This window comes from Leptosomus discolor, chromosome 4 (genome assembly GCF_034619465.1).
Source record: "Leptosomus discolor isolate bLepDis1 chromosome 4, bLepDis1.hap2, whole genome shotgun sequence".
In the NCBI taxonomy this organism is placed as follows: domain Eukaryota; kingdom Metazoa; phylum Chordata; class Aves; order Leptosomiformes; family Leptosomidae; genus Leptosomus; species Leptosomus discolor.
The window spans coordinates 46,801,955-46,815,250 of NC_141394.1; the positions used below are offsets into that span (position 1 = coordinate 46,801,955).

At 50.3% G+C, this 13,296-nt stretch overlaps 1 protein-coding gene across 1 annotated transcript in view; it reads left to right on the forward strand.

Annotated features, from left to right (window-relative positions):
• The first annotated feature begins 12,443 nt into the window (after positions 1-12,443).
• Positions 12,444-13,296, forward strand: part of STOX2 (storkhead box 2) — a 144,273-nt gene continuing 143,420 nt past the window's right edge. The window contains exon 1 of the mRNA XM_086464472.1: positions 12,444-12,801. Within this exon, the coding sequence (XP_086320598.1) occupies positions 12,444-12,801 (358 nt within the window). The remainder of the gene's footprint in view (positions 12,802-13,296) is intronic.

Sequence of the window (13,296 nt, forward strand, 5' to 3'; positions counted from 1 at the left end):
TTTGATGTTTTATTAATTTATACACATGAGGAGATCAACAAATGCTGGCTGTTTGAATTCTGCTGTATGGCTTTACTGCAAGTAACCTGCCTTCTTAGGCTGTAAAACCGATGGCTGTCTCCTACAAACCAGGATCTGGATCTCCTGGAGTTTTCCCTACCCCATACCCACAGGCTGGAAGGAAGGCCGTGCTCTTGCCTGCTCAGGAGCGAGCTGCCGGGTGTTCCCTAAGCACACGTTCCCAGGGCAGCTATGGCCCACACTGCAGTTTCTTAAGTATGGTGATTTCTTTCTTTTTTTTTTTTTAATTGGGAAAAAAAAAAAAAAGGGCTCTTCCACCTGGATTCCACGCAGCCTCAGAGAAATGGCTTTCTGGGACGCTCTCAGTTCTCTTTGTGTTAATGACACTTGGTAAATACTTGGTTAAACTTCCTTTTCTTGCTTTTAGACTGCCTTTCTCCTAATAGTATCAGTGCACTTGGTCTGTGCTCTGGTTCTGTGTTTGAAGTCAAGCCAGGCTGCAGCCTGCTGAGCTAAGGCACACCCCAGACTCCCTCCCCACCTTGTGCTGTTGCCCAGGCGTTGTACTGACCCTCACCTGTTCTGCTGATAACTCGCAAATTAATGAACTTACACTTTTGTGCTACATGGTGTTTCAAAATCAGCCGGGTATTTTCCTTGTCCTTGTCTTGGAAAGCCAGCTAGCACCAAGAACAGAAACTGGTCATGTGGTGAACAAGGGACAGGTCCTACGCTCTGCTTTTGCTGTGTCCTGGAGCCACAGTTTGCATTGCTGTCGGAAGGAGGGGGTGCGCCTCAGGGGGTGCGTCTTACAAAGTCTCCTGAGGGTACACGCACACCAGTGACTGATTTTGTATAGCTATTTCCAGAACGAAAAGCCTCCAAAACTTACACAACTCTTGAACTCCAGGATTTTTCTGCTTCTCTATCATGTTAGTTCCAGGGTGCCTTGAGCCGTTTGCATTGCACAAGGGAGGTGCAGGGGCTCCCACAGGCAGCACGCGCCAGCAGCTCCAGCCAGGCCACCCCGAACCTTCACACAGCTTCACCTCCCCTGCAGCAGACACCGTCTGCTGGGGCTTTCCCAGACCCCTGGCAGGGATGAACCCCAGCTCCTCCTCAGCCTAAGCCACAATAGGGTGCGAGTACAAGCCTTACAGCCTGGAGTGCTGCTGATTAGGGCTGGTTGGTGAAGGGGTGGACCAGGTGCTGATAAGGACCAGTCTTGCAGGACTTACCTACGTAAGTGTCTCCTTGCAATCAAGTGGTTGCTGTTCAGAGTGTGGCCGTGAGCAAGATGCTCTGCCACGCCAGCCCCCAGCAAGGCTTCACGCACGTCGGGAATACACCCATACTTCCGAGGCACCCAGCCATGGCCACAGCCCAGTCCAGGGCTGGACACACAGTGGAAAATGCACATGGTAAAAAGTACTGCTGCTCCTTGCCTGATAGGCACGTGGCCATGGAAGCTGGATGAGGGGGATCTGCTGTGCTCCCAGGCAGAAATGGACACTTCTCTCCCAGGTTTGCACAGGGATCAAGTGAAAATAATCACACCTCAGCTCAGCCGGGGCCAAGAAGGACATTATTGTAAAGAGCAGTAAAATGTTCATAAATCTTCCTCAGTGGCGGATAAAGGACCAGAGCTGTTGCAAGATTAATGCAGCGCTATGGGAAAACCTGAATGGGGCTGCAATGGTTAAACAGTGTGAAAGAAAAACCTGATAGGTCATGGAAAGCGGACTGAGCAAGGGACCCTGAGGCACTGCAGACCAGGAGGAGTGAAGACCCCCAGCTGTAAGGTACTGCTTCGCGTTTGGGGCCTGAAGAAGACTTGCTCAGTGCTTTGACCCCAGGAAGGGGGATGACCCAGCCATCCCCTCTCTACCCTGGCCTGGGTGTCACCTCCTTCCTCCCCTTCTCCTCCTCTAGCCCTGGAGAAGGGGAAGATGTTGGAATGGACACTGAGCTCCAAGGGCCACCTAAACCAGCACTGGTGGAGCTGCGAGTCTGCCAGGTCCCTCATTACCCCAGCATTGTCAAATGAACTTATTCCACCCTTGGTTTTCAGTGAGTGCCTGGTGCATTCGTTCGTGTTCTGCTGTCAGCTATACTCTTCTGTGCTTTCAGGTTTTCCCCAAGGATGCCCATGGCTAAAGGTGTGGGCCAAGACACAGGACTCCCTGCCAGAGCCTCATGGGTGCCCACAGACTCCATGCACATTGCACTGCGTTTCAAAAAGGTCACAAGTTTGAAAACAGAAGCCGTCAAGGCTCAGATTAGCAGCAGTCAACCCAACCGCTCCTGCTCCCCTCCATACAGCACCATCCAGTGGCACCTGCTGAAGGGGGATTGCCACCTCAGTCAGAACAGGGTTAAGTCCAGCTCTGATCTCCACGGGGGTCTTCCCAGGTGCACCACCTTGAGTGCTTCATACAAGGAGGCAGCATGAGCTGAAAAGGAAGTAAGGAAACCCTGAGGTTTCCTCCCTCCTCCTCCCTTCCAATAAACTCATGCCTCCTCCATGCCTGTGTCAGTAAGAACCACCCTAAGCCATCCATCCTCTGAAGGCAACAGGAGATTGGCATCAAAAAGGACCACAAGGTCAAGTATGGGCTGACCACGGTCAATAGCTGCAGCATCTCTGAATGTGCTCTTTCAGCACAGGGAAGCAGGAGTATAAAAGCTGTTAAGTTCTGTAACTTGCAGCGTTTCCTAGAGCAAAGAGAAGGAAAAGCCTAAGTTTTTGGGTTTTTTTTTTTCAAATCTACCACACACCCTGGCAAAGCTCCTCCCATAAAACCCATGGTAAAATTTACTCATTGCCACCTCTTCCTTGCAAAGAAATTATCTGATTCTTGGCTATTATCATGTAACTCTCTTCTGCACAAATATGAAGCAGCTATGTGTCCAATTTTTATAAACAAATAGATAACCTCATTTCCATGAAAATCAAGACAAAATTTGTTTATAAGACTCACCTTTACTACTTTAGCAGGAAATTATATTTTCTTCTGGATCTGATATTTGCCAATGAAGTGGGCTCAGATTTAGCTGCTGAAATTCACACCAGCCCAAGAAATAACCCAGAAGAGCTCAGACCATGCCCTGGTATGTCTTACAGCCTTGCTACCAAGCTCTTGAGCTTTTGGTGAACTTTCTGTCTAAGCCCACCCTCCACATCCTGGCGGGGCCGGGATTTCCCTCAGGAGCCACAGAAGGGTCACAGCAGTTCTGCTGCTGTGACGGAGTCCAGCCCCTGCTCTCTTCTTCCACAGCTGAGCTCTGCCGTGTGTTGGGGACAGCAAGGAAACACAGGGTGGCATTGCATGGAGATCCCTAGGAAAGCATGAAAATGAACGAGGGAGAAGAGAGGGGAGGATGGGTGGTGCTGGATCAAGGAGAAAGGAGAAAAGAGGAGCACAGTGGAGAGAGAGCCACTGCTCACCATGCCCGAGATGTTTAAAACAATAAGCCGATAATGGCTGATAGAAGAACAAAAGCTAAACTTTCTGGTTTAGCCTGGTGTTGGGTCCATGGATAATCTTCAAAGAGAAGCTACAAAATTTTAAAAGGAATTAAGCTCTGGGAATGTTAAATCTGGCACACCTGGTTTACAAAGGAGTTTGTTGGGTTTTTTTTTCTGGATGCTGCTGTGTTTTCATTTTTCTGCCGGAGTGCCAAAGGCAATTTTCTCTGTCAAATGTAGACTCTTGACCTTCTACTTGGGATGACATGAGAGTTATCCCAGGGTGTGTCCACACCTGTCAGGCAATATTACGCACAAAATAGAGCTGTCTGTCTTCTTTAGCTAAAATGGTTTCACAAATACTTCATAAATGCCTGTCTTCACAGAGCAGAGAATTGACTGTATTATCTCAGTGCATTCAATATTGAGATTGATGACAACTGGGGTCATCGTTTAAACTGTCTAATCCTGACAAGCCGAGGCAAAGGGAAGAGGCAGGAGAACAGCAGGATGGCTGCTGAAAATACCTACAAGAGAGATCAGTCCCAAAAGCAGGCAGAGCTAGCGAGGAAACCAGCAGGTCTTTGCTGTGACTCACACATCAAATCCTTCCGTTCGGAGATGCTGCCTCACAGCCTTGGCGGTACCAAGGATCGCCGGTTGTGACATCGGGCAGGTTTACCTCGGCTCCCATAAAATAAAAGCAGAGCTTGCATCTGTAATTACGGCTATTATAAAAATCTAATGCAAGTGAGCAGCGTTCAGGAGATGGGAGCCAAATTGCCATTTGCGCAAAAGGCTTAGCTATAATGAAGGGCTATTAAACCGGGAATAAATTCTCTTACACTCACTCCGCCACTCCTTTCACTGACTCTGTGTTGCCAAAGGGGACCTGAAAGTGAGCCCATCAGCCTTCGTATTTCTCTCTTTGCTCTGAGTGAAAGGAAAATGATGAAGGAGTGGAGAAGCTAGCCGATGGCTAGCAGACACCGTAATCTTAATGTGCACCAGTTCTTGGCACTCGTCTGACAGGTACAAAACCAGTGCTGGAAGAGCTGCAGCCGGTCCTGCTGGAGAAGGTGGCTGTTACCTCCCTCCCTGTGCACATGAGCGTTTACTGGGCTATTCCACTGCCCCTCATCAGTTAAAAGAGCAAAAGGAGATGATTCGCACTGCACCATAACAGGTATCGGGCTGTTTTTAAAAGTAATAGTTGTTTATTGTGGGCAGCTGTAAGGTATTTATAAACCAAGTACGGCTTTGACTGAACTAGCTCATTGGGGGCAAGAAACTTAAGGCTTAAAGTGAAGTGAAAAGAGAGAAGGCTATTGAACAGAGCAAACTGGATAAGAAATTTCTGCAAAGAGGAAAAAGATAAAAAAACCCCACCAAACACGATCTTTCTCATAGCTATGCTGTTCTTTTCTAGAAGCATCTGTACCAAGCAAAGAAACACCAGAAATTGGTATCTTGATCAAGAAAAGATGCAAATGTGTTAAACACCTGCTGGTAGGATGTCAGCAGCTGGAGAATCAGCAAGCAAAAGCAGTGAATTAACACCTGAGGCAGGCATGTAATCCAACGTCCTTTGCTACGTCCAGCCTTCCCCTAAGTACAAAGACAGTGGTAGTGGTTAATCCCCCTTCCCACAGGCTTTTTTTCTTGCTCGAGTGCAAAAATTCTTTTCCTGCAAAGCTCGGGGGGTTGGAAAGGGATGCCCCTGATTTAGGAGAGCCCAGAGGAAGGCTGTAAGCCTGGCTCACAGTGTCTGAACTGAGTCGTAGTCAGTGGCTCAACGCACAGACAGTAGAAAGATGTCACTGGCTGGTTACAGTGCGAGCCTGTCAGCCAGCCTGTGCTTTCTGGCAGGAAAAGCAAGAATGTCTTGGCACAGATGGAGCCTCCTTGTATCTTGATTTACTGTATCAGTGTGGGTGCCTGCCTGAAAGGCAAGGCAAAATCTCAAAGGGGTTTTACCCAAAACCAGCAACACCAGTTGCTTTCCCCAGTCAGAAAGGAGCTGTTGTCACCCAAAAAATGGCATGTCAAGTGACATCCTGTGGTCTGGGAAAGCCTCCCCAGATCTATGCCACTGAGAGGGTCTCTGGGAAGCCAACATGCATCAACTAGTCCTCCAGCACCCTGTGCCGCCCATGCCTGGGGGCACTAGTGAAGGTCCCTCAACTCTACCTGCAGGGATGGACTGTACAGTTCCCACTGACATAGAATTTTATAGCTCCAGTTTTGGTTAGAGATGTGGTATTCGTTACCCTTTTCAAGTCCACAACAGAGCTGTTCCGCTGAGACTGGTGCCCACCCATCACCCACAGCTCCATTGCCAGGGCAGAGCCAAGGCTGCTCGCAAAGCCTGTGCCCAGCTCTGGTTCCTGCACCCCTGCACGCTGATCACCCTGCCTATAGAATGGCTTGTCATGCAGAATTCTCTTTGTTTATTATTGTGTGGGTTTTTTTCTCCCACACCCCATCCCGAGATGGGTATTGCAATAGTATCCCCCGCTTAAATTCTTCTAAAAGGTGGAAGAGTTCCCTTAGTTGCTCATTTAGATGTGGTCAGCTATGCCTGCCTCACCTTCTTGCTTAGGCTCAGAATATACTTGAAGAATGAAAGTGCAAGGTCACTGTGCTCTCCTTTTGGTCCCTGGTCTAATGGGGTCCCATACAGGAAAATCAAGCCAGTACAGGTTGGAGCTCTCAGCTATGCATGTCACATGAACAAGGCTTTCCCATGAACGTACGCTTTGCCTATGTGTGCTGCCATTTACATTTGCATAGTCTTAGGGGTATATGTATTTCACTGTAATTTCATTCTGCTGAGTGCAACTTTGCACTGCCCGCAGCACTTACTCACAGGACTTGCCTTGCACTACGTGAGAAGGGGCAGTAGGAGGAAAACATATCTATTCAAAGCAGAGAAATTTCAAATTAAAACGCCAAGGCTGGTGGAGATCTTCTGATCTCCTTGGGCTGACTTTAGGGTCATTAACTTATCAGTGTGAGAACGACCCAGGATCAGCCACATTCCTTTGCTGGCTGGATCAGGGTCAGCTGAGCCCCCATACTTCAGGCCATGGGCTCTGAGAGCAAATACAAAAAAGGGCAGAGAAATACATTTTACTGCTCTTTCTTCCAGAGCACTCATGAAAATGAATGACCATTTCATTCACAATTTCTTTCCATTATGGGTAGGGGAATCATAAAAACAAAACCCAGTTCTTTTGGTATGTTAGTGCCTGAGCTGCCTGAATGTGTGTGCTGTCGTTCTTGCAAGGCAATGACACAAGCAGATCATTAGAAAAACTGATGTGCTATTTCCATTGTTAAAATTTTGTCTTACCTGCAAGTATTGAGTCCTTTATAGCTCCAGTAGACCAGAAATGCAGAGGTTGAAGAAACATCATGTCTCTGTCAAATATACCATCTAAGCTCCTGCCTTGGTGTCTGGCTGTAATCTGGCCAAAAGCAACCATCGATGTCACAGCAGATAAGAGACAATTATAGGTTGGAAGGCACACAAAATACAGAAATATATTTAGAGGCTTAAGATATAAACAGACCGTTCTCTTCCCTCCTTATTAATTTCCAGCCAAGGATTTCCCATGCAGGGAATCTATTCTTGCCCCATTTACCTGCACTGCTGTGATGAGCTGTTTACCAGCTTTCGGGCTTTAAAACATCTGTAAGTGTTATTTCCCTCTTTGCAGCTTCATAAATAAATAAAATTAAAAGGCTTTCCAGTCTGGAGTTTTTAGTGCAGTGTTATTTAGCTGCAAACCTGAGTTTGAAAGTAAGAAACCTGTGCCCTGTATTAAGCATGTCCTGTGAGTAAAGTGGGAATTTGTTTTCCATGTCTGCTAGGAGGTGATTTTTCTCCTGGTCAGCGTTACTTCCCCAGTATGTGTAGGCTATTGTTAAGCAGACAATAGATAATTGTCTACCTATTGGCTCACCTATCCAAGCAGTAGTCACCTCATTGCAAAGATTTAATACCGTTGCCAAAGATTTTCCTGAAGAGGAAGACAGGCACACCTGCCATAACCAGGGATCTCCTCACCTCTCTCGGGTCGCATCCTGCCCCCAGGATCCTTCTTGATGCCAGCAAGTCTGAGTCAGGTAAAAGTGCGGAGCTTAAAAATGATGCAGTCAGCTGTTTCCTACCCTGCTTATTAGCTGGGTGTTTAGTTTGGACTTAGCTCATCACTCCTCACGTGGGAAACTCCCATTGACTTCACTGGGAACCCTGCCTGAGCAAGGACTTCTGAGCAGGGCTTCTTGGTGGAGGATGACAGGACAGGACCGAGCGCAGAGATACTTGGCTCCTACCAGAGCAGAAATTGTCAGCCATTCCCAGGATGATTTTTAATAGCAGGTCTCAAGGGACTTTACAAACGTGAGTATTATCCCCATATTACAAAAACTGGTTACCAAACAAAAGGGTAAAAAAAACGAGGTGCTGTTTTAGGAGTTCTGGTGGCAAATCAGCATCTTCATGTGATGACAAGTAGGCAAATGTAGAGCTATATTTACCTACAGAGGCTGCCACACTTCTGGGAAGAGTTTTAAGGAACAACTCACACCTCCCTTCCACGATCTTGCTTTTCTTAGATGCAAGTTGCCATCACTGTTCATGATCTCTCTTGTGTTAGAGCATTCACTCTTCTGAGATTGCTCCTGGTTTTTCTCAGGGTATGACAAGAGCTCCTGGCCCTTCTCCTACCTGCACATCCATGGCAGCAAAGCCAGAAGCCACAGCCAGTTTACATCGACTCTGTGTCCAAGCAAGTCTGGCCGGGCTCACGTATTTCTCAACTGTGGCAGAAGGAGGGGGCAACTCTTCTCAGAATTTATTACCGAAATCTGTAAGCTCTGGTCTTGTTAGAGGGCTACAGTAAATGCTGCATATGATGATGGCAGTCGCACCGAGCCCTGCGTCACTGGACTGCAGGTGTGAGTTTCCAGCTTCAGTCAGCCTTCCGCAAGATGCATATGTGTTCAAAAAAAGCCCAGGCATCCTGTAGCCGGTAGTCCTGCGATGGCTTGACATCACTTCAGCCACCTGAAATCCCACGTAGTGGTAATAGCAGCTTCTTCCTGGGAAAGAGGCGACTTGGCTGGGAAGGATGCAGGACTCTCTCTCCAGGTAACAACACTGGACAGGCAGCAAGGAGGGAAGGTATCGTTTCTGCTTGTACAAAACCACTAGAGAGATTTAAAAAAAAAAAATGTTTTCCAGTAGGAAATACTCTTTCAAAACCCGCCACAGAATAAATACTGAATAAGGCATTTGCCTGAATACTGCATCTGAAGCAGATCACTTGCTGACATACTATGTAGGCTGTGAAATTGTGTAACTTGCCTCACTATGTATGAATCAAGGATGCACAATCACCATTAAATATGTATATTTCACCTCAGCCTTTCTTTTCCATTCTGTGGCCTGGACATAGTCTGGGGGAATACTCTTTTCCCAGAGAGTTTTTAATAAGGTGACGTATGCAGCAGACAGAGGTTCCACACCTGAGCTCTGGATCAGTACAGACAGCTGGAGAACACGGCTCCATCAGGTTTGTTTAGCTTCTGCTCCTACCCAGAACAAATGACGCCATTTGCTGCAGACCTCTGCCACCACTGACGCATTTCAAAGAGGCATGTCCAAATCTTCAAGGGAATCGCCCCGCTAGCAAGGTAAACTTCTGCCTTTCCAAACACTTCAGAGGCACTTGGGAGTTCCACTTCGCCAGCTTTCATTACTTGGCTGTAAGAAGATTGTAGGCTATCTTCTCGCTTGTATTTCTACCGGGAAATACCAGATTTGCTTTAGTTTGACTGTAGATCTTGATTGTTTGGAAGAAGTCCCTTGAAGTGAGAGTGAATGGAAAGGAAAGAGATGCTGTTCAACCCCAAACTGGCAAGCAACAAAGTGTAAATAAACCAAAATAATCAAACCCCCCAAAATTCTGAGGCAAAAAATTTATTTGAATAAGCAACGAGATGGGAAAAAAAAAGGGGAACAATGAATGATGAACAGTTTTCTCAGTACATACTTGTTGTCCACAGCCTTTCCCCAGGCCCTTGAAATGAGGGGAGTCTCTTTACCAGGGCCTCAAGGTCCAGCTCAGGCAATCCTGGCACAGGCTTTTACAGGGACAGCACCTAAACCCCAGCGCATGGTGTATTTTGATTTGTGCCACAAGCACCGTGCTCCATCCAACATCATTCGGACCAATTACAGTGTACTCTCTTTCGTTACCTTGCCATTACACTTCTGTGTGACGTTACATGTGTGCAAGCTGCAGAGAGGGGTAGTGTGATGATGGAGGGAGGGAGCGAGTGAGCAAGGGAGGGCCAGCCTGCCAGTGCAGGGGAGAGGCGTGTAGTGGCGTGAGGGAAGAGGTGATGAAAGCAGGGTGGGAGAGGATTAGCAGGCTGAGGACTAGCCTTACAGGAGAACAAGCCAGGGGTAGGGAAGATGTTGACAGCCTGCAAGTGTTACTGCAAATGCCTTGCAAGGGGAGGAAAAGGACTGCCTGCCATGTTTCGCCACACCAATTGCTTCAGAAATTGGTATCGAAGGGAAAAGGAGCTCAGCTGATGGAGAGAGCAATGCCAATGCCGTGACCAAAGGCTGCCAGGCACACTGTGCTGCACACATGCTTTTTCCAGAGGCAGTGGAAGGATCACAGATTTGGCTAGCACTTGGCATTTGGGGGCTGTAGGCAAAATGTGGGGCCCCACATCTAAGCACTCAGTACTTATCTGGTGCAGAAACCTAAAAACAGTCAAAAGGCTTAATTTGGCTGCTTTGTTGTTGCAGGTAGGAATAAAACTGAAAAGCCACCCAAGCCCTTAAGTTACCTGCTGACTCTGTTCAGCAGTTGAGATGTCAATGTGATGTGCTCCACACAAAGGCAACATAAAGGTGAGCCCTGCCCAGGAGAACTGAAATGCAGGTATGATGGGCAAGATAAAAGGCTGATATAATGCAGAGAGGAGCAAGGCACAAGGTAAGAATAACATGAGTATGACAAGATCCTGACAGTAGTTTCAACACAGTAAGACTAGCTCTTTTAACAGGCAATCAACAGCTCAGGTGAACTTTGGGAAGCCATTTGGAGGACAATGAACCTCTTGCGAAGCTTAGGGCTGAATGGCAATGTGAAAGTGCTCCTTTGAAATATTGACAGCAGCACCATCAAAACTAACGCTGGCTGAGGTGAGGAGCATCTTGACATCTTGCTGTGCTGCATATTTGGGAAGGGGTTAGAGACTTGTGAGACAGCATTAATAGGCTCTGCTCCTGGCTCGAAATAGCTCACTGATTCTGGACAATTTATTTTACCTCTAATTTTCCCTTTGGTAGAGTTGGTCTCATACAGCTTGCCTCCTCGTAAAACTCTTTGGGATGCTGGTAAAATTGACCTTGCTGTGCAGTGACTCAACAGCACTGGATGAAACCCGAAAAGTAGGAAGTGGGAATGTCAGAGGAGCCTGACTGTTATACAGTGCCCTGGAGAAGGACATGGATGAAACTAGATGGGGAGTGCCACAGGATTTGGATGAAGTTAGAACTGAATGGGTGACAGTTTAAGGGGGCCAAAAGTGCTGAGCGATGTTGATGTGAGTGAATTCAGGAGCAACAGGTAAAACACCATAGCTCGTGCACAATGCAGAGCGTGGTGGCTGTAGTCTCCTCAGTTTGCAGCTCTTAAACCACTGCCTGGCAGTGTGGCCACTGCCTCTTCTCTCCTCTCACTCCCCTCTCCTCTGCTGCTGCTCTTGCCCCTCTTCTCTACAGCACAGTTTTCTTCCTTGTGTCCTTCACCTTTCCGGCACTTTCCCACGCTTTGCTGCCCATTTCCCCAGTGCCGCAGTGCCCCGCTCCCTGGGGCAAAGCGAGGGTGCTGCTGAAGTCACCCGGATGTTCCATGGGGCCCACGCAGTGCCAAGGTGTGGCCACAGCCAATTTGGGAATTCAAGCCTGATGTTCAGCAACGAGAGACTTGGTTTTGCTGTGAGTTTGAGGGTTTCTTTGGAAGATGTTAGCAAGGTCCCTAAATCTGCCTTCTGACAAGAGTAACTGCTGCCTTATTGCCAGCACCTACAGCTCAGCAGCCACCTACCACCATCCCAGGCCAGGATCTTCTGGGAAGGACCCGGGTCCCTCCATTTCTGCTCACGCCTTGCCCATTTTTGCTGAGCTCTCCCTCAAGCCTCACAGGCAGCCAGTGACCTGGAGCACAGAGGAGGCAAAATATTAAACTGCTGGAAAAAAGCCACCGAAGGTAGGAGTGAACCTTGCACTGGCTCCATCGCAATCAGATTTCAGTACCCCTAAGTCACAAAGCGACATAGGAATACCATGAGTGAAGAGGGTGGTTATGGACGTTTGGGAACGGCAGGGTCGGTGCTGCTCACGAGGTGTCTTACCTACAGCTCTGTAATCGCTGGAAGAAGCACCAATATAAGGACCACGAGACTTTGCTGGGATAATCTGGAAGCGGCTGGGAGATGCCCCTGTGTTTCACACGGGGAAGGGAAGGGTGAGGTCTCCCGAAACCGGGAGGTGCCGGGAAGCCCACACCACCAGCCGGGACACGCAGCGGGCCCGTTTCGTTCCTGGGGAAGGTGCTCCCGTTCCCGCGCGAGGAGAGGGAGGCGCACGGCGGGCCGCAGTGGGGCGCGGGCTTCCCGGCCGGGAGGCGGCGGCCGCTGCCCGCCGCGGGACCGGCACCCGCGGGAAAACCCCCCCGCCTTGCCCGCCGTCCCGGGCCGCGCCGTGCCGTGCCGTGCCGCGCCGGGGGTGTGCCGGGGGCGGAGCAGCCCGGCCGGGGGCGGAGCGGCGCGGAGCGCGGACAGCCTGCCGCGGGAGGCAGCGCGTCCGCGGGAAGGCATGCCCGTGCCCGTGCCCGTGCCCGGCGGCGGGCGGTGAGCGGCCATGCCGCGCAGGGCGGAGCGGTGCCTGCAGATCGCCCCGCACTCCCTGGCCATCGTCCTGGGAGCCGCGGCCGGGGGGCGGCCGGGGGGCGGCGGCGGCGGCGGTGGTGCGGAGCCGGCGGCGGAGCTGGGCCGCCACCGCATCGGCTACGAGATCTTCGCGGACTTCAAGCGGGAGAACATGCAGCACTTCTGGGACCGGCGGGCCACGGCGGCGGTGGCCGAGACCTTCTTCCTGGGCTGGATCGACGAGCAGGTGCTGCTGGTGCAGGGCAAGGAGGAGCACCTGGAGGTGCTGCGGCAGGGCTGGGCGCGCCGCTCCCTCAAACCCCCCAGCGGCTTCCACATCAAGTGCCTGGGTAGGTGCCGCCGGGGCCGGGGGGGCGGCGGGGGGGGGGTGTCTTCCCCGGGCGGGGGGCGCGGCGGCGGCGGCCCCGCGGAGCTGACCCTGGAGCGCCCGCCGGTGGGGTCAGGGACCGGGGGGCGGAAAGGGGGGCCCTCCCCGCCGCGGGATATGCGCCGTCAAAAGTGGGTGGGCGCCGAAGGGGCGAGCCGGGACAGGAGCGGCGGCGTTCCAAGGATGCGCTGCGATGAGCGGGGGTTCGCCAGGAGAGCTACGGGCGACGGCGGTGGGGGTCAGGTTGGAGAGGTGCGTTCCCCCGTTTCCTTCAGCGGGCGAGGGTAAAACCATAAACTGCAGATTTTGGAATGCTACAGGGTGAAATGCCTGCTGCTCTTCTGCTGGCTCGCTTGTCCCGGGCATTTCACTGCGGGAGGATCCCTCACCCCCCTGGGCTGTGAGACCTTTGCACAGTTCAGGAATAACTGCTAACATTTACAAAGAGTGCAAGCTT